Genomic DNA, 23,647 nt, shown 5'->3' with positions numbered 1-23,647 from the left:
CCTTTGAGATCATTTTCCTGGGGCTTTAGAGGGTCCAATCCAACCGCCCCCTCCTTTCAGACCGGGGTGGCGGCTGCACATTTGCCATCCCAAACTTTGCAAGCTCCAAAAGCCGATTGATTTGCTCCAGGGACAGTCGAGGAGGAGGGGGGAGGCTTGCCAGGGAGGAAGGAGAAGAGGCTGGGCACTGCTGGGGGGCTCAGTGCCAACCGGAGCAGGCGGGAAAGGGTGCGTGTGCCCATCGTTGGAGCGCCTGGGCTGCTGCGGAGGGAGATGTCAGGGGACCGCACACTCCGGCTGCAGCATGGGAACCGCATCGAGGCCCTGTGCGTGCTGGGCACCCGCATCTCCGTCGACATCTACGGGTGAGTGGGATTCCCCAACGCTCCCTTTCCTCCCTCCGTTTCTGCACCTCCACTTTTCTCCTTGCCTTTACCTCCCTGCAAATCCCCCCTCCTCGTTTTGCCTTCCACTCCCCCAAAGCCCACAGCCCTGACACTGTGATTTAATGCAAATTGTGGGCAAAATCCTCCCTGGCTTTGCGAATCCCAGGAAAGCTTTGAGCATCCACGTTTGCATGACACGGTATTTACCCTGGGTCTACAACAGCGACAGGTTTGATCCATTTGTGGTCAACAGATCCGGCATCATCTTGGAAAGCTGCTGGAGAGCGCAGGGATAAGCAGGAGCCATGGGGATGGACTGGAAAGGAGGGGATGCAGCTAGAAGAGGGGAGGAAAACAAGATTTAGTGACCAAGCAGTGTCCTGGCAAAGCATGGAAGTCCCCACAACACCAGCCCTGCACTCCTAAAACCAACGTAATGCATTGCAAGATAATTATTCCCCCAAAGGAAAAAGTTTTAAAGCTCATTTCATGGTTAATTCTGGTCTTTGCTGCTTTTGCAAATCTCACCCTCCCTATTCAAGCCAAGCAGCGCAGTTACAAACTCATCTGGCATCTCTCTCCAGGTCAAATCTCCTCCCGGTGGGATTCCCAAAACCCAGAAACAAGGAAACCAAACCAGTTTTTCCATGCATAATTAAATGTAATTTAACAGTTTAAGAAACGCCCGGGCAGCAGCAAACAAGCGCTCAGATTTCCTTCTCCCCCTCATCTACCCGGTGTGGGTTTGGCGGGGCCGTCGGCATCCAGAAACCCAATAAATGATGCTGTAACGGTGATACGGTGCAAGCTCTCGGGTGTCAGGAACATGCATGCTCAAAGGGAGCCTGTACCTTGGGAGCTGCAAGCAGCCCAAAAATAATAATCCTGGAAAGACGGGGAAATTAGGGACAAGGAGCCAGGAGAAGGGAAGGGGATGCGTGGAGGAGCTGGAGAAAAGCAAAGGCACACAAGACTGGGAGCGGTGCGACACCAGCTGCTTTGGGGTTGGATAAAATCACCCTGAAAATTAGAGTTTCCCATGGTAAAGTCTCTCAGCGGGGATGCCACACCATTACGATGAGTTGTTAAATACCAGGTTTGCCTTGGTTGGAAAACAAACGCGGATTTCTCCATTGAAGTGCAAACCCGAGTCCGGTTCCAGCTGCACGGATTGTTTCGGCTGCGATTATTACAGATTGTAATCTGCACCGGTGGCTACAAAATAGATTCATTTTGCTAAAATAGTGTGTTCTGCCCTAAAAAAAAAAAAAAAAAACAAGACACTTAAAGCACTCCCAGGGAGGGAGGAAAGGGCAGAAAGGTGCCGGCGGTGAGCGTGGAGACGCCAGCGTGCCCAGTCTTGGCTGTGTTTTGGGCAGTGAAATTAATTGCAGTGAGAACCAGGTGTTTTCAGTGCAAACCTCTAAAAAGATGGCGTGTTTTCGGCAGGTCAGCCCCAGCTGGGGCAGTCGCCTTCGGCGTGAAACACACTGAGGGGGTGAGCATAGAGGTGGCATGCCAGGGCCGAAGTGAGGACGGGTCAGCTGCCAGCAGCCCGACACGGTGGCCACTCGACAAGGGGACAGTCCTGAGGTTCAGCATGAGCCAGGCCAGCACCGAAGTCAACGATAACAAGGTAAGAAGTGGGGTGCTGGGGTGTGGGACCTCCATGGAGGTAGAGAATCCTTCCCCAACCAGGGATTTGGGGGTTTGCAGGTAACCGTCAGCTTTTACGCAGAGGGAGGGCAGCCCATCAACCAAGCCGGGGTCTTCCTCACTGGCATCGGTGAGTATGAAGACTGCTGCAATGCAAAAATCCCTCTTCAGCCCTTCAGTCCCTCAGAGTGGGGTGTTTTGATGTCAGGGGCAAAGATGAACCCAGGTTTGTTTGGTCTGGGGGGGTGGGGGGCACTTTTGCACACACTCAACCTTGCCATACCCTGGTCTGCCCATCCAGGGATCTCTCTGGACGTCGATGCGGATCGGGACGGCGTGGTGGAGAACAACAACCCCAACAAGGTAATTCAGCCTCTTCCACCGCACAGAAAGCCCACGGGCTTGCAAAAGCCTGAGCTTGCTAAGCCCCAGCGGGGTGTTTTAGGCAAGCTGGACCTGGGGGCCCGAGGGACACGGGGCCATCCTGCTCGTCAGCTGCGACAAGGAGAGCCCCTTCACTCCAGCATCAGACTGCAACGACGAAAGGGTATTCAGCAAAGAAGGTAACACAGCTTCAAAAAAAAAAAAAAACCAAAACAACACAAAACATCATCTAAATCAAAAATGCTCCATTATTCCCCCCTCTTTAATCTTTTTGGAGACAAAATTTTGCTTGGGAACCGAGTGCCCATGAGCTGCTCTCCACCAAGCTGCTGAGTAAGCTTCCCACATGGGGATTTTATTTATTTTTTTTTTAATGCCACTCAAACTAATTGTGGTCGAGCAGGGGCACGAAGCACAGGCAGAAAAATAGAAGTGCCAGTGACGGCAGAGCTCGGCACACGGATGCTTCATGCAGGTGAAAGGAGCTCAGGGCAAGGCATGCAGCCAGCGGCTGGGAATACCCGCCTGTTCCTGGAAAACTAAACCCGGAGTCAGTGCCCATCGACTTCTTGAGGCCAGGGATCAGCTCTGCCAGGGCTGTTGAGGGAAAGGAAAAAAAAAAAAAAAAAAAGAAGAAAGAGGACATTTGTTCCAAAGCACAAGCCACAAGCTTTGCTAGCAGGACCGCAGGCTGTTTTTCCAGCTTGCAAAGGCCGGTAGCGAGGGAAGAGCAGATTTCTTGGCATGGGAGATGCGAACCCCACGCGGGAGCACGCAAGCTGGCCAGAGCTGCATGGTGCGGTCACCCATCACCCAATTTCCTTTTTTGTTTTGCACCCCAGAATTGCTGGACATGTCTCGGATGGTCTTGAGGACTGAAGGGCCACAGCGCCTGCCCCGGGGGTATGAAATTGTTCTCTATATTCCTGTCTCCGACGCTGACAAAGTTGGGGTCTTTCACATGCAGAGTAAGTCCTTCCTCCCCTCCTCCTTGTTTGCGGTGCTTTTGAGATCCCTGCAAACTCTTTTCCTTTCCATCTCTGACCTTGTCCTCTCCACGCTCTTCAAATGGCACTTCTGAAGCAAATCATGCTCTCAGCCTCCTTCCTCCAAATTTTTCCGGCGTTGAACGTTCTCTCTTCTTAGTCAATTGGAAAACTTTGGTGATTAACAAGCAGAGGCACAGGGCCATAAAGCCGTTTATCCAAGGTCATCCAGCAAAAAAAAAAAAAAAGCCATGTGTCCTGACACCCAGATACTTCATGTCCACATGTGGGCACAGAGACTTATTCCCTGGGACTAAAAGCCATCATCCAGCCCAGAAACGTGCCATGAAGTAGCTTGGCTTTGTTCTCCAATACAGAGGCAGTCTGTCAGTGGGGGGTTTGGTGGTCAGAGGGGCTGCAAAGGCAGAAACCCCATGAAAACATCTTGCCAATGACTGCTCCATCCAAGGAAAGGCTGAGACATTTTTCCTCGCCCTTCTCGTCCGCAACTGTAAAACTGCAAGCCCTTAATTCCTGTTTTAAGGTACTTCTGCCAGGTGAAGATGTATCCACCCACGGAGGTGGAGAAGCTCCAGCACAGAGGGATTGCGGTACCTCCTTGCACACAAGCAAAATAGGCTTCGAAACCATCGCTGAAACTTCGGAAATTATCCACTTTCCCCTTTCTCTCCTTGCAGACCCCTTCTTCGGGCAGCGCTACATCCACGTGCTGGGGCGGAGGAAACTGTACCACACTGTGCAGTACATCGGTGGGGCCGCCGAGCTCGACTTCTTCGTCGAGGGGCTCCGCTTTCCCGATGACACTTTCCCTGGGCTGGTCTCCATCCACGTCAGCCTCCTGGAGACCCTGGCTGAGGTCTGGGGGCTCCAGGCAAGGGGTGCAGATGGGAGGCCACAACAGCCTGAGGGGCATGGAGAAGGGGAAGGGGATTGAATGGCGAGCGGTCCTCACTAATTCACCGCAAACATGACCTCAGGGGCAGGGTATCTGGGGAAAATAGTGGTAAACAGGGTGTGGAAATTCCCCAATTTCTGCTTGCCTCCCTCAGGGTATCCCCCATACGCCAATCTTCACCGACACAGTAACGTTCAGGGTAGCACCGTGGATCATGACCCCCAACACTTTGGCACCGGTGAACGTCTTTGTCTGCAGGTAAAGGCCAAGGGATGACCCCTTCCCAGCCAAACCAGCATCAGCCCCACCGAGACAGGCTGGGGAGGTGATGGGCAGAGGGAACGGCAGCTGCCTGCACGGGATATCAATCCTCCAGCAGCCCTTCATCCCCTTCCCTCCTGCCATCCACTTTCCCAGCATGAAGGACAACTACCTCTTCATCAAGGAGATAAAAAACCTGGTGAACAAGGCCGGCTGTGAGCTGAGGGCTTGCTTCGGCTACATCAACCGTGGGGACCGCTGGATGCAGGTAGGCGGACACCAGAGAGGGGGAAAAGCTTTCCCTCCCTGCTGATGTGCCCCATGAGGGTTTTCCTCCCTTCTTTAGGAAGAGATTGAGTTTGGCTACACCCACGCTCCCCACAAAAGCTTCCCGGTGGTGCTGGACTCGCCTCGAGATGGAGGGCTGGAGCGATTCCCCATCAAGGAGCTGCTGGTAAGAGCAGGACAGTCACTTGCACTGCCTGAGGAGCAGCTTGAAGGATTTTATGCTTACCCTATTTTACTGTTCCTAAAACCCTCCTTGCACTTGGCTACTTGGATGCCCTAGAATGCATTCCCTGAAAAATGAGAGTTTAACAGCTCTGCATGCAGCTGCACGGAGATGCTACCCCATGCACTTCCAGCTGGGAGGCCACCAACAGCCTCACCCCCCTCAAAGCAAGGATCAGAGCCCAATCCACATCCCAGCCATCTGGAAAACCCTTTATCCAGAAGGTGCTGGATGAGAGAGGCAAGGAGGAGCTCACGCCTCTGGGAACGAAAGGCTCCCGCCAAGCTCCAGGAGAGGAATGGATTTCTTCACCCTGAATATCTGAGCAATGGGCTGGTTTTTCCTTTCCTCTTCTACGCCTGCAAATATGTAGCCGCTCCCGAGCGGGAGAGGGAAGGAAAGTGTGAGAGGGTCAATTTACTTGCTCAGAAGGAAGCAAGATGCAGCCAGCTGCCAAAAACATCCCTGTGGGTCTTCTCTGCCAAGGCAGAGCGACAGCCACAGACAGGGCGTGCAAAGAAAGCCGCCTGGGAGAGCAGTGACCCTGGCCAGGGCGTTTTGTGAGAGCCCAGCAAAGACAAGCATAGGGAAAAAGATGGATTGAACAATCCCTTTGAGATATCACCAAAAAGCAGGACATCCCCAGGTAGCCACCAATAAACCCCATAAACCCAGCTGGGCCCTCTGGGCAGCCTTAGCCCCGCTCATCTCTCCAGCAGTAATGGGAGAAGAGGGCAGCATATTGGCAGCTCACTTTTTTTTTTGCTGCATGTCACTTTGGGGAAGTTTAAGCACTTTCAAAAGCTTTGAAATACATCTTTTCTCATGCCTGAAATGAGTACGTGCAGTCCCGGATTCACCAGGCGGGATGGGAAAGCGCACTGATCCGCTCCTTCGCAAATAAGCCGGGCAACCGCTCCTATCTGCCCTCTTTAGGAATTGCTTTGCTTCATATTTAGAGAAGCAATTTCAGCCTTTGGAGCTGCTAATACATTATACTCCAATTTCTGCTTTGAAGCCTTCCCTAATCCCCACTCCTATCTTTCCAATCTCATTTTCCAGCTAGGAATATTTAGCCAAATGCAACACGCACGGGTCCTCCTCTCGCCCCGGCCAAGCCCTAAGCCCCTGGGACCCCGCGCCAGGGAAAAAGGAGACGAGAGGGAATTAGCCCCTCAAAATCAATCTGGAACTGATAGGACTTGGATGTGACCTGCAAACCTGGGATGAACCAGCGCCTTGACAGTTGAAACCGTACCGGCTCCGTGGTTTATTAAACTGAAATAAGCTGAGAGCAGGTGTTTCATCCTCAGTCCCTCCTGCAGCACCCGGGGAAAGGAGCTGACCCCCTGCCATCCTCCAGATACGCACCCCAAAAACGCATGGGGGACCCCGGCTAAAGGCAGCCCTGCTGCCCTCTCTCTATCCCAGCTTCTCCAAACACCCTCAATTTTAAAAAAAAAAATAAATATATCAACTTTTGAGATCAAAGCCATGCACCCTCAGGTCTCCCTGCTCGTTTTTACCAACCTGTATATTTGGTTTGCCCCCAAGGAAACCCAACACTAATAAGCGATTGGGATTTAATGCAAACCCAAGAGATACCTGATCTCATCCCAGCGGCTGCCGTGAGCTCCAAGCCCATGTTGACTTGAACCGGAGAGCAAGGACAGGTTCAAGGCAGGATTTTTGTCCCACCACTGCCATTTCTGCCCTGTTTTTAGCATTGCAATCTCTCCTTTGGGCATTTGACCCTGGCACATCACAACCAAGGGTTAATTACCCCTGCATGCACGACGCCTTAAATCCCAGATATATTAAGTCCTGAAAATCAGGGCTTAAATAGGATTTAAGTGAAGCACAGCCCTTTGGGTGGCTCTTACGCCTGGGGTGGATCCTCCTCAGGGGCTGAAGTTCATCTAGCTCCACAAGAGCCATCCAGAAACTCAGCTTCAGGGCTACCCCAGCACCTAATTAGCTTAATGCAGACATTTAAACATTGGCTGTGGGATAGCAGAGGAGATCTCTCCCCAGCTCAATGCCCCAGCTCTACCCCTGGCACTTGCCATTTATTACTGAGCCCAGATGACCCAGAGACCTTTATCCTCTTGCCTTTCCTTTAGCCTCTCACCACCCATGGAGAGGCTTCACTCTTGATATTTTTACCCACGGGAGCAGCTCTGAGGCCAGCAGAAGGGATAAAAGCAAAAGCATGGAAGCAGGGGGGATTCAGGGCAAAGCCCACAGCGGTTTTTGTTTCCGCAGGGCCCAGACTTTGGCTACGTGTGCCAAGAGCCCCTCTTCGAAGCCATCACCACCCTCGACTCCTTCGGCAACCTGGAGGTCAGCCCACCCGTGACCGTGGCAGGGAAGGAATATCCCCTGGGACGTATTCTCATCGGCAGCAGCTTCCCCACGTAAGAGATGGGAAACCCATGTGTTTGGGAGCAAAGAAGCCACAATTGTCCCTAAACATCATAAAAAAAACTTACTTTAAGGGCCTCAATTAGCCATTCCTTAACCATCTGCAGAACTGGTACCCTATGGAGTGGATACACCCAATCTCTGCCTTTACATTTGCACCCTCCTTTCCTTCCCCCACCTTGATCGCAATTTAGGTGTACGGACATATCAATGCAAAAATATTTATCCCCCTTATTCCCTCTCTCGGGGGTATTTCGCCCCCAGATCCGCAGGAAGGAGAATGACTAGAGTGGTGCGGGATTTTCTCTATGCCCAGCAAGTGCAGGCTCCCGTGGAGCTCTACTCCGACTGGCTGTCCGTGGGCCACGTCGATGAGTTCGTCACTTTTGTGCCCACCTCCGACACGAAGGTACGCCAAAACCCCACCCCGCTCCATGCTTTCTCTCCTGAGCAGCTAATCCTATTGGGGCACCTCTAGGGAAAAATCCCAAAGCTCATATTTTTTTTTTTGACAGTTCCAACCGGTATTTGCTCAGGTTCTCACCTCTGTCCCCAAAATGAGGGCTCTGAACACAAAAAGGGACTTGCTGAGCTCATGATCAACACAGAGAAGAAAAAGAGATGCTTGTAAAGGTAGTCTAAGAAATTTAAACCTCAAGATTCACGTGGATTGGCCAGGGCTTACAGCTGCTCAGCATGTCCCAGATGTTTTCAGAAGCCAGCTCTTTCCTCTAGCACAGTTTTTACTGCTTCTGACACAAGATTTTTCCCCCTGGGGAAATCACATCTTGACCTGAAGGGTTCAAAAGAGGAGTATTTATGTACACACAACACCCCACAAACCCTCCCCACAGCACTTTTACCCTCCCGAGGGCTGTGCTAAGCCCTGGCAAGAGATACCATAAGACTACAACAAGCAGCCTCCAGCGCTCCACCAAGCAGACCATTTCTGACGGTGGGAAGCAAGTCAGGACTGTCGTGATTTGGGCTGAGACCCTACAAATTCAAAAGTCCCCTGCATTGCAACATCAGCCTAGAAACAAACAAACAAACAAACAAACAAACATAAAACCACCAAAAAAAAACCCCAGCACAAACCAAAATCAACAACAACCCCACTCACCACCTCAGCTCTCCCAACCCTCCAGCAAACACCCTGCCTGGGGTTTATATACCCCACCTGGGATGGGCAGGATTGGACCCAGGTGCAGCCGAGCCTGCAGTTTTCCTCCCTGTCCCAACAGCAGTTTAACCCCTCAGGGACGCTTAGGTGGCTATTTGCCAACAGCATAAATCACGACACCTCATTCAGGCATATCCCCTCAGCACCCCATTAAAAAAAGGCACTAAATAACAGCCAAGATGCCTCATTTTAAAGAGTTTGGGCTCAGGTTCCTTGCAAAAAGAAACCACTCAGGGCTTTGGATAAGGCACTTTTGGTGACTGCTTTCCCTCCTGTCTTGTCCCAGCGATTTCGGATGCTGATGGCCAGCCCCGCAGCATGCTACAAGCTCTTTCGGGAGAAGCAGAAAGAAGGCCAGGGCGAAGCCACCATGTTCAAAGGCAAGGGGACAGCGGGCAGCTTCGGCTGAGCTTTGATGTCGGCTGAGACAGCCGGAGCCACCCTGCAGAGCAGCCGGCACGAGGGCGACAGCGCCTGACTGTCGTGCGGGTATCGGGGGGACATGGGGACCTTTTCCCATGCCGTTGTCCTTCACGGCTGGCAAACGGGATGCCTGCCCACCATACCCAGCCTCCTCAAGCCCTATTTTGGGAAAGCGAGTGGGACGGGAGGGATAAAGCCCTCTGCACGGAGGGGATGCTTGCTTGGTGGGATGGAGCATCTCTGTAAAGGCCAGCAGAGTTCCAGCACGGAGTGGGGACAACCGAGGGGCTCTCGTGTCACCCCAAATTAGCAGCATTTTTTTCTCGCTTGCCCTTGCCTCCCTGCAGCAATGATATTTTGTCAACCAGTTTGGGCACCCTTTAATTGTCAACACCATCCATCCGCGATGGGGTTGGGGGGAAGATCTCCATACCTTCACGGGTCCCTCTGGGTCACTGCCACCTGCCCGGGACATGGCTGTCCCCAAACAAGGGGTGGAGGTGGTAGCTCTGGTTTTATGGAGCTGGGTGGAGAAATTTAGGAGCTAACAATTCCTGTGGGCAGGAGGATGGGTGATATGACCTTTCCAACGCTCTTTCCAATGGGGAAAGGTTTTCCTCCCACCCAGTTTCCCAATAAACTAAGAATTGGGACTCCCGGCAGCCTTAACCCCAAGCTCAGGAAATGGGGATTTGGGTTTTTTTTTTCCCATCTTTGTGCCCTGTTTTAAGCTGGGCTCCTACCAGTGACGCTTCATTTTGACAGGGCTTTGCATTTGCAGGGTACTCGGGGGCGGACACGAAACGGGTCACCATTAACAAGGTCCTTTCCAACGACATCCTGGTGCAGCAGAACCAGTATGTCCAGGTAATAACCGATATTTCTGTCAATAATTGATATTTCCTGCAATAACTGCCCCAGGGTGGTGCAAAATCTTAAGGGAAGGTTTTGCATTTTGGTTCCCTTCCTGCCTGAGATGGTTTTGGGGGACTGTGCCCACCTGTGTCCCCCTTCTCGACCTGCTCTTCTCCACCCCCTCCAGCGCTGCATCGACTGGAACAGGGACGTCCTCAAGAAGGAGCTGGGCTTGACGGAGGAGGACATCATCGACCTGCCGGCCCTCTTCAAGCTTGACAAGCAGGGCAAAGCCGTGCCGTATTTCCCCAACATGGTGAGGGGGGGATCCCCGTTCCTCAGGTCCTCCCCAAAATCAGCTTATTCAGACAGGATGAGTCCCCAAAATCGTCCCAAAACAGCACAATATTTACAGCTGCCCAGGAAAAGAAAATATCTCCAACCAGGCTCGGATAAATCCGGGTCTACCACAACTTTGTGGCTTTGTGTTGCTTGTGGTTGCGTTAAACCACGCAGTTTTGAGGCGAAAACCCTCCAAAGCGGTGAAATGGCAAGGTGTGGGGTGCTTTTTAATGATAAAAGAAGGGAAAGCGATGCCGGATTTGGAGGCCTGGGGGAAGGCAGCTGCAAAACGTGGTGTCGATGCCCCATTGTGGGACGAGGCTGATGGAGGAGGGTGTCCAGTGGCTTTCCTTCAGCTTCATCAGTCCCGACACCGCTGGGCTCCCCTTGTGTCATCCCACAGGTCACCATGATCGTCCTGGCCATGGACCTGGGCATCCCCAAGCCCTTTGGCCCCGTAGTGGGGGGCGAATGCTGCCTGGAGCGGCAGATCCGTTCCCTCCTGGAGCCGCTGGGCCTCCGCTGCCGCTTCCTCGAGGATGTGGCCTCCTACCACGGCCGGCTCGGGGAGGTCCGCTGCGGCACCAACGTCCAGCGGCGGCCCTTCACCTTCAAATGGTGGCACGTAACGCCGTAGCGGGGCCTCCTTCCCCCTCCACCCTCGCCCCCGGCGGCTTTTTCGGTGTGTGTTGCTTGCAATTCAGTTCATTAATAAATTTGCTGTGAGGAACAAGGCGGGAAATCAATTAATAAGGGGCGATAATCGTGAGAGAAAAGGTGGGAAGCACTCAGGGAGGGTGAGGTGGGGGGACACGTGCCATGTCAGCCCTCAGCACCCACCATTTAGCTCTGCCTGGTGTTGGGGCAGGCAGGAGGGCCTGGGCATCTTCCCTGCAGAAAGAACTCGGCTGGGAATTAAAGGGGGGGGCCGCACTGGTCTCCCTCCACCCCAAAAAGGGGGGATCCAGGCGCCCTGGCCCCGCCATCCCGCCTTGTGCCACAGGACGCGCCACACTCAAGATGGCGCCTCCCCTCAGGCCGCCGCCACATCCAAGATGGCTGCCGGAAGAGCCCCGCCCCGCCTTCCCTTCCCTGGCCTTGCGGGGGCTCCTTCCGCTTCCGGGGCGGGAGCGGGGTCGGAACTGCGCAACGCCAAGATGGCGGCGGCCGTGGTGGGAGTCTCCTTGAGGCGCGGCGTCCCCGCCCGGCTCCTGCGGGCTTGCCCGCGGCCGGTGAGGGGCCTGGGGTCGCCCTGCGCCCGACAGCCGGGTGGGGGGGACCCTCGGGGGAGGCGTGGTGCGAGGGGCTGAGGCCTTCGTGGGGAGATGGGGGGTGAGGTGGGCTGAGATAGCGGGGGCCTGGTGGGTGGGAGGGGCTGTGTGGGGTTTGGGGTGGGCGCGAACAGTGGGAGCAGGGGAGCAAGAGCGGTCTGCAAAGGGCCCTGGGAGGGAGCTGGGAGGGCAGGAGGGGGGAAGGAGGGGCCTGGGAGGGAGCTGGGGGGCAGGGAGGGAGGCAGAGGGTTCTGGGAGGGAGCTGGGGAGGAGGAGAGGGGTGCAGAGGGGCCTGGGAAGGAGTTGAGGGGCAGGAGGGGGGACAGAGGGGCCTGGGAGGGAGCTGGGGGGCAGGGGAGGAGGTGCAGAGGGGCCTGGGCGGGAGCTGAGGCGCAGGGGAGGGGGTGCAGAGGGGCCTGGGAGGGAGCTGGGGGCAGGAGAGGGGGTGCAGAGGGGCCTGGGAGGGAGCTGGGGGCAGGGGAGGGGGTGCAGAGGGGCCTGGGAGAGAGCTGGGGGCAGGGGAGGGGGTGCAGAGGGGCCTGGGAGAGAGCTGGGGGGCAGGAGAGGGGGTGCAGAGGGGCCTGGGAGGGAGCTGGGGGCAGGGGAGGGGGTGCAGAGGGGGCTGGGAGGGAGCTGGAAGGGGTGCAGAGGGGCTTGGGGGCAGGAGGGGGTCCAGAGTGCAGTACAGGATGGAAAGAAGGTTCAGAGTGGATAAGAGAAGGGGAGGTGAGTTTTGGGGGGCAAGAGGATGCGTGAGGGGGATGCTGGGGAGGGTCTGGGGGCAAAAAGGAGCAGGAAGGGGTCTGGGATGTGTTTAGGAGAAGGTAGAGATTGACAGGAGGCTGGGGGGTGCAGGAGATCCAGAAAGGGGTTGGGAAGAGATGTGGGAACAGGAGGAATAGGGATGTGGGACAATTTGGAGAGAGGTGAGTAGGGGGTCAGGTGGCCTGGGAGGGGTAGAAGCTCCTGGGGGAATACTGGGAGAAATGGTTGGTTGATCTGGAGCTGGGTAAAGATGTGGCCTAGCTTCTGAGGGTGGGAGCTTCTGAGGGCAGGGAGAGTTTTCAGGGCTGTGGAGGAAAGAGTGTCCGCAGGCACCGCAGGAGCACCTGTGGGTTGCCTTTTTAGTTCGGGGATTATCTCCTCTGCCTCATGGAGGAAGGAGCCCCAGGACAGAGGTGGTTGCCTGGGCCCAGGTGTACTGCTCCAACAAATCCTTGGGAGGATTTTCCAAAAACTGTACAAACGCCCAAATATGAAGCAGCGATGGGTCCTGCAGCTCTCACCCGGAACACATGGCCTCAAGTCATTTTATTGCTCAACTAAAAGCCGCCCGAAGGGACCTAAGGGCTGTTTTGCTGTTGTTTGAATACAGATGTGTCGAGGAGCTCAGACAGCAGCTGCGGCAGCGCCCCGTCTCAAGAAGTTTGCCATCTACAGATGGGATCCCGATAAGCCTGGGGACAAGCCCCGCATGCAGACATACGAAGTGGATTTGAATAAGTGAGTAGGGCCCATTAGGGAGAAGCTTTGCTGCCAGGCAGGTGCGCTGGGGCTGCGTGTGCACAGAGGTTATCTGACGAGTGATAACAGAACGTGGTTGAGGAGCACTTGAGCTGACAGCTAAAGGTGTTAGCAGACTCATTAAGCTTCAGGGACTGTTAAAACCTTGTTGGAATGCCTCAGGAAGGTGGTGCCTCAGCTGCGTTACAGAGCACCTTGTCCTCAGCACAGGCGAGATCAGCTTTATTTCCTGATAAAGCAGATCTTACTGTGCTTATTTTCCCCTCCTTCACCTGTCAGTGCTAAGTGTGGCAAATGAAACTATCCTGAATGCCAGTGTCTCAACAGCTGTCAGGAGTAAAATGGTCCCTTTGTTTTGTGACTTCTGTGAGGTTTTACCTGTGTCCCTGAGTTGTGTTGAATACTTGAATGTGTTTGTGGCTTTAATAAGCTTTAGTTATATGGTAAATTTGGGGGCATGTACCAAAAGGAAACATTTACGTGTAGCTCACAATCGCAGACCCAAGAGAAGGCTGTTTTCTTGACTCTTCTCATAGTTTTCTTAACGCTTAGTTACTCCTAGTAACCACCTGTGTGCTTTGGTGTCGCCATCACCAAGAAAGCTCTTACTTCTCCGTACTTTGGAGGGGTGCAGTCTTCTCTGTGTGCAGAAACCTTCACGTGGGCAGGGGCGTCTTGATTTCCCTCAGCTCTAGTTGCTGCTGTGCTCTTGCCAGAGGAATTCACCTCGAGCCCTTTCTGAAAGCTTCAGATACGAAACCACGCAGCTCCCTACTTAAGAAGGGCATGAAGGAGAACTCACACTTTTGTGCGACTTACACCAGTTAATCATTTCTGGGTGTTGCCTTGTCTGCTATATATAAAATTACATAAGTTGCCCAAGACTGTTTGGTTTTTGTGTGCAGCACTGCCTCTTGTGACTAATGAGGACAGGCAGACTTGTTAAAACCTGACCCAAGAGGAGAGAACCAGTAGCAAGGTGCTCTGTTTTCAGCTGTGCGTGCTGAACCCTCTCCAGCTGAGCCAAATCTTCAGGGTATCAGCAAAATAAAAGAGCTGCTCTCCCACCCTGACCCTGGGGTGTGCTGAGGCGAATGGATTATGGTGCTGCAAGAGATCTCTATCTTCTTGCCTGGGGTTGGCCAAAAAAAGTGTATTTTTAATTGTAATTGATCGAAGTCATTTTAGGTGCTGCTCAGTTGGGGTGCCAGAGATCAAGCACTGGGGCTGGGGGTGAATTATACAGGTTCACCGGCTTTGTTTTCTGTTCTAGATGTGGGCCTATGGTGCTCGATGCTCTGATCAAGATCAAAAATGAGCTGGACTCCACTCTGACCTTCCGCAGATCATGCAGGGAAGGTAAGAAGGATTTTCCAGCCTGCTAAAGTGAAGATTGTCCTTGAAGACTGTTGCTGACAGTGTACGTGTAACCACGAGAAAACGTCAGGGTAGACGGCAACGTACCTCTCTCCCCTTCCAGCTGCTGCCTGTGAAATACCTCAATAAATCAAGTAGTAAAGTTAAAGCTCATATTCACAGGGCGTAATCGTGCAACATTGAGCTATGAGCAGCTTAAACAGCCCCAGTCCTTCCTGTTTCTGTCCTAATCTTGCTCATCTTGCTGCCCTCCAGTGACAGGCAGCGTAGGGAAATCCAGCAAGAGAGATTACAACAGCCAAAATTGAGGGGGCAGACATGAATGGGAACGAATTGTAGGGGCTGCTTTATCTAGTGCTGCTGCGGAAATAAGAAAGGGTGTAACTGGAAGACTACTTATGACTTCTAGGAATAGCTTCAGGAATCTTTTTTTTGGCTCTTTGACTAAGCTAAATGATTGATCGAGGAAAAGGCCATCTGGTGGTGTGACATTGCAGGGCGACGGGCTGGTTCTCGTACAGGTACAGATGAGCACGTCTGTTTAACTGCATTAAAACTTACCTGTCCAGTTGACTTTCCCTGTAAAAAAAAAAAAAAAAATAATCCTAATTCGTGGGTAATGTCGGAGTGCCGAGCTTAAAATGATAGTTGCGGAGATGCGGAAAGGGAGGACGCCTTTATGGCATGACTTTTGATTTAATTAGGTGGGTTTGCAAGTAGGGAGAATTTCAGGTGCAGTTGATGCCTAAAGATGTTTTGACTTGGATCGAAATGAAAAGCACGCTTTAATGCGGCCGTTTCCTGTAGAATCTGCATGGAGGAATTTCATGCAGCGTGGTTGTTCTCAGTGTCTGATATTTAGATAGCCGACACTGTTCCCAAGCAACTGGAATGAATTGCCCTGAATACTTTTCTTTGGGAACCTGAAGACAGATTTTCAAGCTGGGCTGGTTCAATCTTGACCCTTTTTTACCGGGGGGGGGTGGGGGGCGGCCAAAGAAACCCAAAAACCCTGATCACGCGTTCCTGTTGCGTGCTCGTGGGCCTGTGTCTGCAGTCCTGGTTCCCTCTCCAGTTGACTGGAAAATGCTCGCAACCATTTCTCGAGTGGGAGGAATAACCTTGTTCAAGTGCCAGCCTTTTGTCTGGCAGCGAGGGGAAGGCCAATGCGTCAGGCGCTGAGGCGGACTGGCTCGTCAGTGTGAGGAGCGGTGGCATTTCTCTGACTCATATCAATTGATATGTGTCAAATCCTCTGAAATTCGAGTTCTGCCCTTTCAACATTTGTCTTCTTTCTAACGTGATGTCTTAAGCACCAGTCAGAATTGGATACCCGAGCTCCTGACCTGAGCAGTATCTGTGACGGTTCTGCGCTGGTTTTTCTTGTAAACCTTGGCCTTTCCTGGGCTACATCTGATCCTTTTATTACTGGGAGATCATTAGCGGTGTCATTTAATCCATTTGTTAAGCTATTTATATGCTGTTTGTTCTGGAGAGTGTCTGTCCTCTCACCTTCGGGAGTTAAGGAATGTCGTTTATGGCACCACTCTACCCTGCTGCAAAGGCACAGAAAGAAGCTACTGTCTTAGAGACTTCGTTTTATGTTCCTGACCTTCAGGGCTGCTTTTGACTGTAACTGCAGGGCTGATGGGCGATGCGACTGGTTCCCGTGTTATAATCTTAGCGTTAGTTGCTTGGCATCAATACGAGCTTGTGCTTCAAACTTGGGAACAAAGCTGACTGTTTTCCCCACCCTAAGTAGCATGTCAAACTAATGAATGATGCGAAAGGGATGAAGTGTCCAAGCTTTTTCTGCCTGTGGAAGAAAGTTCCAACGCTGAGAATGTGTTTAGGCTTTAATGAAAGTGACTCCTGTGTTTGTTCTTTATTTAAATAGCAACGTGTTTGGCCCAATGGCAACTTCTGGCGTTTTCCTTGTCACGTACAGACTTTCTCGAAGACAACCCAAGGGCATGTTTGGGGCCAAGAGGATCTTCCTCAAGTAGGATAAGAGGGTAAATATCTAATGCTTTATTCTTTCTCTCCCACACAGGCATCTGTGGCTCTTGTGCTATGAACATTGCTGGCGGGAACACGCTGGCCTGTATCAAAAGAATTGACCCCGATCTCAACAAGATCACTAAAATCTACCCTCTCCCCCACATGTATGTGGTGAAGGACCTTGTTCCGGTGAGTATCTGTCAGCTCGTGACCAAGGGTGACACCGTTCCAGGCAGCGTGGGGTTCAGGTTGGGCTGGAAGGGATAACACTGAGAGGTGCCGAGAAGATCAGGTCTCACAATTCACGTGTCCTGCTGGTGTTTTCTGGCTTGGGTGGGTCTGAGCTTCACAGCAGTGACTAAATCTGTCCTTGTTTGGAGGAATGTGGCTGGTTGAGGTACAAAATGCCGCCTTCTCTTGGAGTGGTAGCAGCTGTTCAGTCTCTCGTGCATCAGTTCACCGTACTAAACGTGACCTCTTTGCCTTTTGACTCCTAGGACTTGAGTAACTTCTATGCGCAGTACAAATCCATCGAGCCTTACCTGAAGAAGAAGGATGAGTCGAAACAGGGCAAGGAGCAGTACCTGCAGTCCATAGAAGACCGTCAGAAACTGGTTACTGCTTCTTTTCTACCATTGAAATCCCTTCCAGATAAGACCAGGGTTAAACATTAACCTGCGGTAGCTTCTAGCTCCTTTAATGACAAAGCTGTCTGGTGCAAAACCCGACGTGGGGTGGAATCTGCTCCCTGAAATGCAGTGTCACGGCATGCCTGCATTGCTAGGGGTAACGTATGCTAATGAAATGCAGTCGCGGTTGCGATGGGGCCTCTGATCTCGCTGTCTGCGCTGCGAAACCGGGTGCGTTTGTAAAAACATCATGAAGGCTGCAGGCTTGTAAAGTTCCAGCGGAGATAAGGCACTGGAGTTTATGCCAGCGCGCAGGGTGTCAGGCTCAGCGCTGTCTGCCTCGCCTAGCTGCAGCACGCTAAGCAACGCTCTCGTGTCGCTGCTTGCCGAGTTTTACAGCCTTAAAAATTAGTGGCAAAAGCGACACCCTTTTGGATGTGGAGACGCGAGCATGATGTGTTAGTGCAAGTCTTTGGATTTCTGTCTTGAGCACTGTGTTATTTTGAGGGGATTTTGTGGGGATATAATGGGTTGGTCTGAAGTTTCCCCGTAAAACTAAAGGTTATCTGCGAAACTATTTGAACAGCTGGGAGATAATAGCTCTTTAAAGTTTATAGTGCAGGTAAGTCCTTCTGGATTTCCTTGGCTGCTGCAGTAAGTACGATTAAATCAGCGGTTTCTCTTTTGCCTCTGACCTGTCTCAGTGGATCCATCACTCACTTCCCAGTTCAAAGCTCAGCCTGTCAGTGCTCGGCTGTGAATGGTTGCTGCCGTGCCGTCACCGAGTTGGGCACAAAGTGGGCAGGCAGCCTGGATTTGGGCAAGCGGTGAGAGAGAGGTGAACGTGAAGAGCAAAGAGGAAGGGTGTTCCGAGGGGATTCAGTGAAAACCTGTGAGCTGCAGCCTCATCCTCTGCCGTGATCTTTGAAAGCTTTCCATTATGTGTGTTTGCTGTGAAGTTAAATGCCGATGAACAGGCGAGCCCGAGGTGTCGGCAGCTCCGTGCGACTGGCGCTGTGACACCTTAAAACCAGCAGGATTTTAGCCTGAAAGAATCCCTGGCCAAGGGCCACAGTTCGTTCTCCTGCACAGCTTCCTAATGTTATCTGATCCGTGTGCAAGGACTAAAGGGACTCTCCCTTCGCATGGGTTTCATACAGTGGCATCCTTGAACTCACTTTCTCGTTCGAGTAGAAATGAGCAAACCTAGAAGCGACTGCAAGAGATGCCTGAATCTTTCCCACAACTAGTAAATTTGCTTTTTATCTCATTGTTGAAGTTTTCCTGGCTTTGAGAACGGCCTGAGTGCAGGAGAGACTTGAATGCAGCGTCAGCTGAAAAACTCCCGCCTATTTCTTTAAGCGGTCAGTCGTTAGAAGTGTTACAATTAGAAAAAAAGTCAAATTCAGAGCGAGAAGGTAACTCTGACTTACCCAGCTTTGGCAAGTCTTTCCAAAAGACTAACGCAGTAGACTTGTTACAAGCTCCCAGGAGTTCTGGCACCGGGTATCTTTCTAAACTAAATTTAATGAGACCTTTGTCCCAAAAGAACTTCCAAATACATAAATTAAGCCAGACTGGACGCTGTCTCGCAGCCTGGGGGGTTGACTGGGCTACTTAGGAGGCTTGGGAGACCCTCTGCTCCCCTGTCTTCTGCCCAGTCTCACTTCTGTGTGGGTCTACCTTTCTTTTCTTCAGCGCCTGAAATAAAAACACCTTCATCTCTCTAAAAAAAGGCGAAACGGCCAAAGATTTCACAGCGTTCCCATGCTGCAGGTGCTTGAAACTCTGAGGGCTTCTCCTCTAGACCGTCGGACAGACTTTGCTCTTTCTTCTCTTCTGTAGCACGGCCTTAAATTGTTAATTGGTTACGTATCTCCTCCTTTCCTACTTACTGGGACAGGCTGGGAGGAAAGAAGGCGGCAACATCAAGCAATTTCCACATTTTTCTTTAGTTTAATGCTTTTTTCCTCCCGTTTTTCACCAAAAAAACCTAGTTTATTGTAGTGATGGAGTTGGGTGGATTGCAAGCGTCTTGTTTCAGAGGACGGGTGTGTAGGAATTGCTTTCTTCTGGCAGCACTTCTTCGGTGTAAGGTTTTCGGAGCCGCTCTGTTGCGGCAAGTCACTAGAGGGGAAGGTGGTGATGGGGGCACGTGCTCGTGTAAATCCCCTTTTCGAAAAAAGGCTTCGTCACGGGTTTCTGGAGTGGTTTGACTGTGGTCTCCCACCCCCATGCAGGACGGACTCTACGAGTGCATCCTCTGCGCCTGCTGCAGCACCAGCTGTCCCAGTTACTGGTGGAACGGGGACAAGTACTTGGGTCCTGCGGTCCTGATGCAGGTAAGGCCGGATCCCATTTGTCGCGTGCGATCCTGAGGGACTCCCCCAGCTACAAGCGGTTGGCGAGCGCGGGTGGGATGGTATTAGGCAGTCCAGATCCTGGACCAAAATTCTTGAGTTAGGTGTTGCTTTGAAAATCTCACCCTGATTACACCACCTCGAAGAAGCGTTTGGGGTGTCAAATGCCACTGACTTGCAGGCCTATCGCTGGATGATTGACTCCAGAGATGACTACACGGAGGAACGCCTGGCGCAGCTTCAAGACCCGTTTTCTCTCTACCGTTGTCACACTATCATGAACTGCACAAGGACTTGCCCGAAGGTACGTGTGCGTCCTCTGTTTGTCCCTTCTGGGGTTGCTGGCTCGTTTCCAAGCACCCTGTTTGAAACCGAGAGGAAAATACCCGCTTAGGCTTTTGTTTTCCCCGAGCTCGCCTTGGCTTGTTCAGCTTTTTGAAACACGGTGAGCTACCAGCAGTCGCGCTTGTGCTAGTGACTGTACGAGAGGACGTGGCAAAGCCCGGCATCGCGGGAACATCTCTTCCTCGTGAGCAAGGCTGGGACTTTGAGAGCCTGTCAGGTTCCAAGATTTAGGAACGTGACAGTAGGGCGCTGGTCGTGCAAGGGACGCTGCCAGAAAGGGTGCGGGGGAAGTTTGTCCCACGTCGTCCGATCAGCAGCCTGAGCCTCGTGAATAATGCGCTTAACCCCCGCACCGCGCAACCTTAAGCTCCCGACGGTAGCATCTGTCCCTGACGTACCGTGCCGCTTTTGTAACGGAGAAAACTACGGCAAGTTTGGGTTTTTTTTTTGGAGGATGTGTTTTATGCTGACCTCCTCCTCTCAGGGCATTTTCCAGATGGTCTGGTCTCTCTGGCATTTCTTCGGAGAACCGAGCAAGCTTTTCCCAAATCGAAACGTGCCTCTTCCTCATCTTGCGATGCCCTTGTGCCTGTTGTTGGGTGGATTATCAGGTTTTGCTTTCCTGCCAGCCTGGGCTGTTTTCGGGCCAGCCTTTGCTTGCACCTGGTGGGGGGGAGTAATTCTTCTTGAGCTGTAAAGCAATGTGAAGGCAAACGTTTGAGTGGGTCGCAGATTGCGGGGGGAAAAATGAGATCCTAGAGATCTGGGGTTGACGGATGTCGGTCAGGAGCGCCGCATGCTGCATTTTTGTGGTTTTATTTTACTAAAGTGATTCACTGGCTACAGATAATTCCGCCTTTGTATAGGGAGCTAGCTCGTGATCTGGTGTCAGCCGCGGTTCAGCTGGAGGTGAGGGTTGAACTTGCAGAGCTGGCCGCGCGCAGGAATGCGCGTCGTGCGGGGAAGTGGCACGCTGAGGCTCGGTCTGTCGGATTTGCGACACCTTGATGGTTAATAACGCGTTTCCGCTCACGTGCTCTGATCCCGGCTGTCGTCTCCGTCGGCCCTGAAAGGCCGCGCGGTGAGCTGCGCGCCGGGGTCGTTTCCTGCACGTTCTCCTCCGTCCCGCCGTGCTGCGGCTGTGATCACAACCGTGCAGCAGGGCAGTCGTGTTCCCCCCCCCAACCCCCCACCTCTCGTTTGGAGATTAGGCATGCTTGGTTTGCTAGCCGTGCTGCAAGATAAAGGGCCTTGGCAACGTGACATGTGCCCGTAGTGTAGAAAAACCTTTGGAAAGCTTAGCTGGCTTTTGTGCGAGGAGCACTTCCATCTTGTGACTTGGTGTCCTCCAATACGCAGCTTTTTTTTTTTTTTTTTAATTTCAGGCAAGGAGGAAAAAAAAAAAAACCCAAAAAACCACCAAACCCCATATCTCTTGTACTGTCACTATCCAGCTTTTGTCGAGCAGTTTCCTGCCTCCAGAAATCGTCTCCTAACACCCATAAAAGTGTTGAATTCAGTCCTGCTTGAGCTTTATTAACAGTTCCTATCCCTCAGCCGCTCGTTCTTCTCTTTGATCCTCGCGTTGCCGATTAAAACCAGTCCTGCAGAGTCAAATGAGCGTTTTTCTTCCAGCACTGGGAGGTGCTGCTGGTTTGGCCCCCGGGTAGAGGAGGTGAGCTCCCAGCGCTGCGGCTTTTCTCCGGCCTGCCTCGCTCTTCCCTTGTAAATTGAGGCCGGAACGCAGCAAACCTGCGTCAGCACCACCTTAAGCGAGGGTTATTAGAGCATATATTGCACCGTAATGCTGTTGAGAGCTGGCCCTCGGTATCCCGTAACCTCCTCGTTTGAAATATTAGGCTGGACTCCAGCTTTTAGGAAAAAAAAGGGTCTCCTTTGCCAGCTATTTTTACAAGCAGCAGCGTATTTGTGAGTTCGCTGTGACTTTCATGGGGGTGACACGGGGTGGACGCTCTTAACGTGCTGATTTCCCGAAAAGCTAACTAAAACTTCTTCTTTTTTAGGGTTTGAACCCCGGCAAAGCAATTGCCGAGATCAAAAAGATGATGGCAACCTACAAACAGAAGGCGACCGCTGCGTAACGCTGTTCCCTAACTGGAAGTGTAACACACCAACATGCTTTACCTGAAAGTAATTTCTACCTGATTTAGGAAGAGAAGGTTCCAGCGGGGAGTTTGGTGTTTCTCCCACAGGTTTGCACGTACAATAAATACTGTAAAGAACAAATAAGAGTTGTTATTTATTAATAATATGGAATTGATGCCTCCGCTGCTGTCGTAGGAGCCCAGACCTTTGGGGTTTTGAGTGTGGGAGCAGCTGGGGTCACCTCGGCGACCCTGCGGTGGGATGGAGGATTTGAAAGCGAGGGGAGATGAAGGGAGACAGAAAATTCCCGTAGGGACCTTGATCCCACGTCTGTGAAGTGAATGCGTGCGTGGGAAGAGACCTGCGAGCAATGAGCCCCGTGGCCATTGGCGAGAAAACAGATGGAAGCGGCTGGGAAAGGGGAATGTTGGAAGAATCTCGCCCTGTTCCGAAATCCCCTGGGCTCCTTGGTGAGGACCCGGAGCTCACAGGGCGCCGGCGTGTGGCAAAATACCGGTGGCGGTGCCACCCGGAGAGGGGTGTCTTGCCGCTGCTGGGCTGCTCATTCTTATTTCGGGTCCTAAAGTAGACGAGATTGGTCAGAACCAGGGTTCAATCCGTCTCTTGCTTTGGCACGAGTGGTTTTTAGCTCCAGATTTCTCGAGCTTGTGATGGAGGTTGTTGCTTGCTTGCAGCTTCAGGGGGCCGGAGAGAAAGGAAGCGCTTTCTGTTTTGCTGCGTGATAGATTTATTATTTTTTTTTATTTCTTTTTTGTCTAGATGTAGTAAAAACTTCTAGAAATACCGTGACGCTGCTTCCGAGACCTGGTGTGGCAGCCAGGGTGCTGCCAGTGGGCGGCGAATGAAGATCGAGGTGGTACAAAAAGCCACGTACGGCTCAGGAAAGACTTGCCCCGAAAATGACTCTGTTTTTTGGTGTTTTGGTTTTTTCCCCCGTTTATTTCTCTCTCCTGCAGTAAGGGAGCCTTGTGGCTGTCTCGAGAAGCCAAGCGGACGTTGCCGTCTTAATTTTCACTCGCAGAAACGCTGCTTTCTTTTCCTTGAGTTAACGGCTTCGTTCCCCAGAGCTGATGTAGGACAGGCTGCCGTAGGTCGGGGATTTTACCCTGAAAATCCACGTGCGTTGGGCTGTTACTGCCCCTATTTTCGGTGCGTCGAGTGAGCTGTGGCTGAGGACGGGTGAGCGTCCGTCCCGGGAAGGGAAGGGGAAGGGATAGGGAAGACCCCGCTGCTGATGTTAGGGAGCGGGGACGCGTTTTCAGTCCTGTGATAGCGATATTTCTGTATCTATTGCATCCTCGTGCTCCGTAATCTCACCTCCCCGCTTAAATCCAAGGGATTCCCATCCACAGCTGGGATGAGGAGAGCTTTGCGACCCACCTCGTCTCCCGCTATTCCCTTCTCTTTAGTTGGCGTGGGGGGTTTTTGAGCACAAACGAACTGGTTTTTGCCTCGTTGCTGGGTTGGATGGAAACGCTGGTCGAGGTTTTTCTGTTCTGATTCCCAAAATCCGCTTCACCTTTGGTTTGGGGGAGGAAGCGCAAGGCTCTGCCTGAGGCGCATCCAAAGAAAACACGGACTTTTATGTCCCTTCCTGGGAAAGGAACCCAAACTCCCGTGTGTGAGGATGCGTATGGGGGGGGGGGGGGGAAGTGATATTTTTTTTTTTTAATTTTTTTTTTTTTT

At 52.3% G+C, this 23,647-nt stretch overlaps 2 protein-coding genes across 3 annotated transcripts; both read left to right on the top strand.

Moving 5' to 3' along the window:
• Nucleotides 1-273: 273 nt before the first annotated feature.
• LOC141751906 (protein-arginine deiminase type-2-like) lies at nt 274-10,964 on the top strand. The gene is made up of 16 exons (XM_074609512.1): nt 274-365; nt 1,836-2,022; nt 2,103-2,172; nt 2,344-2,405; nt 2,488-2,605; nt 3,269-3,394; nt 4,111-4,289; nt 4,483-4,586; nt 4,746-4,857; nt 4,936-5,043; nt 7,366-7,517; nt 7,789-7,933; nt 8,994-9,087; nt 9,912-9,997; nt 10,173-10,301; nt 10,731-10,964. The coding sequence occupies exons 1-16, from the start codon at nt 274-276 to the stop codon at nt 10,962-10,964; spliced, it is 1,998 nt and encodes a 665-aa protein (XP_074465613.1).
• Nucleotides 10,965-11,439: 475 nt separating this feature from the next.
• On the top strand, nt 11,440-23,570 carry SDHB (succinate dehydrogenase complex iron sulfur subunit B). Of its 2 annotated transcripts, XR_012590145.1 has the most exons (9): nt 11,440-11,559; nt 12,974-13,101; nt 14,396-14,481; nt 16,553-16,689; nt 16,998-17,114; nt 19,370-19,471; nt 19,671-19,793; nt 21,859-22,047; nt 22,721-23,570. XR_012590145.1 is itself a non-coding variant. In XM_074609589.1 (8 exons), the coding sequence occupies exons 1-8, from the start codon at nt 11,485-11,487 to the stop codon at nt 21,934-21,936; spliced, it is 846 nt and encodes a 281-aa protein (XP_074465690.1). In that variant the 5' UTR covers nt 11,440-11,484; the 3' UTR covers nt 21,937-22,084. The 2 variants fall into 2 exon arrangements, 1 of the variants encoding a protein (XP_074465690.1); XM_074609589.1 differs by lacking the exon at nt 22,721-23,570 and having other exon boundaries at nt 21,859-22,084.
• The last annotated feature ends 77 nt before the right edge of the window (nt 23,571-23,647 follow it).

This window comes from Larus michahellis, chromosome 16 (assembly GCF_964199755.1).
Source record: "Larus michahellis chromosome 16, bLarMic1.1, whole genome shotgun sequence".
Lineage (NCBI taxonomy): Eukaryota > Metazoa > Chordata > Aves > Charadriiformes > Laridae > Larus > Larus michahellis.
Note: the sequence above shows the minus strand (reverse complement) of the source record. Positions and strands in the feature narration are given on the sequence as shown.

Coding starts and splice junctions, on each gene's coding strand:
- LOC141751906 (XM_074609512.1), top strand. CDS start 274: ATGTCAGGGGACCGCACACTCCGGCTGCAGCATGGGAACCGCATCGAG. Junction 4,587..4,745: donor GTGAACGTCTTTGTCTGCAG/GTAAAGGCCAAG, acceptor CCACTTTCCCAG/CATGAAGGACAACTACCTCT. Junction 7,518..7,788: donor ATCGGCAGCAGCTTCCCCAC/GTAAGAGATGGG, acceptor TTTCGCCCCCAG/ATCCGCAGGAAGGAGAATGA.
- SDHB (XM_074609589.1), top strand. CDS start 11,485: ATGGCGGCGGCCGTGGTGGGAGTCTCCTTGAGGCGCGGCGTCCCCGCC. Junction 17,115..19,369: donor TAGAAGACCGTCAGAAACTG/GTTACTGCTTCT, acceptor ACCCCCATGCAG/GACGGACTCTACGAGTGCAT. Junction 19,794..21,858: donor GCACAAGGACTTGCCCGAAG/GTACGTGTGCGT, acceptor CTTCTTTTTTAG/GGTTTGAACCCCGGCAAAGC.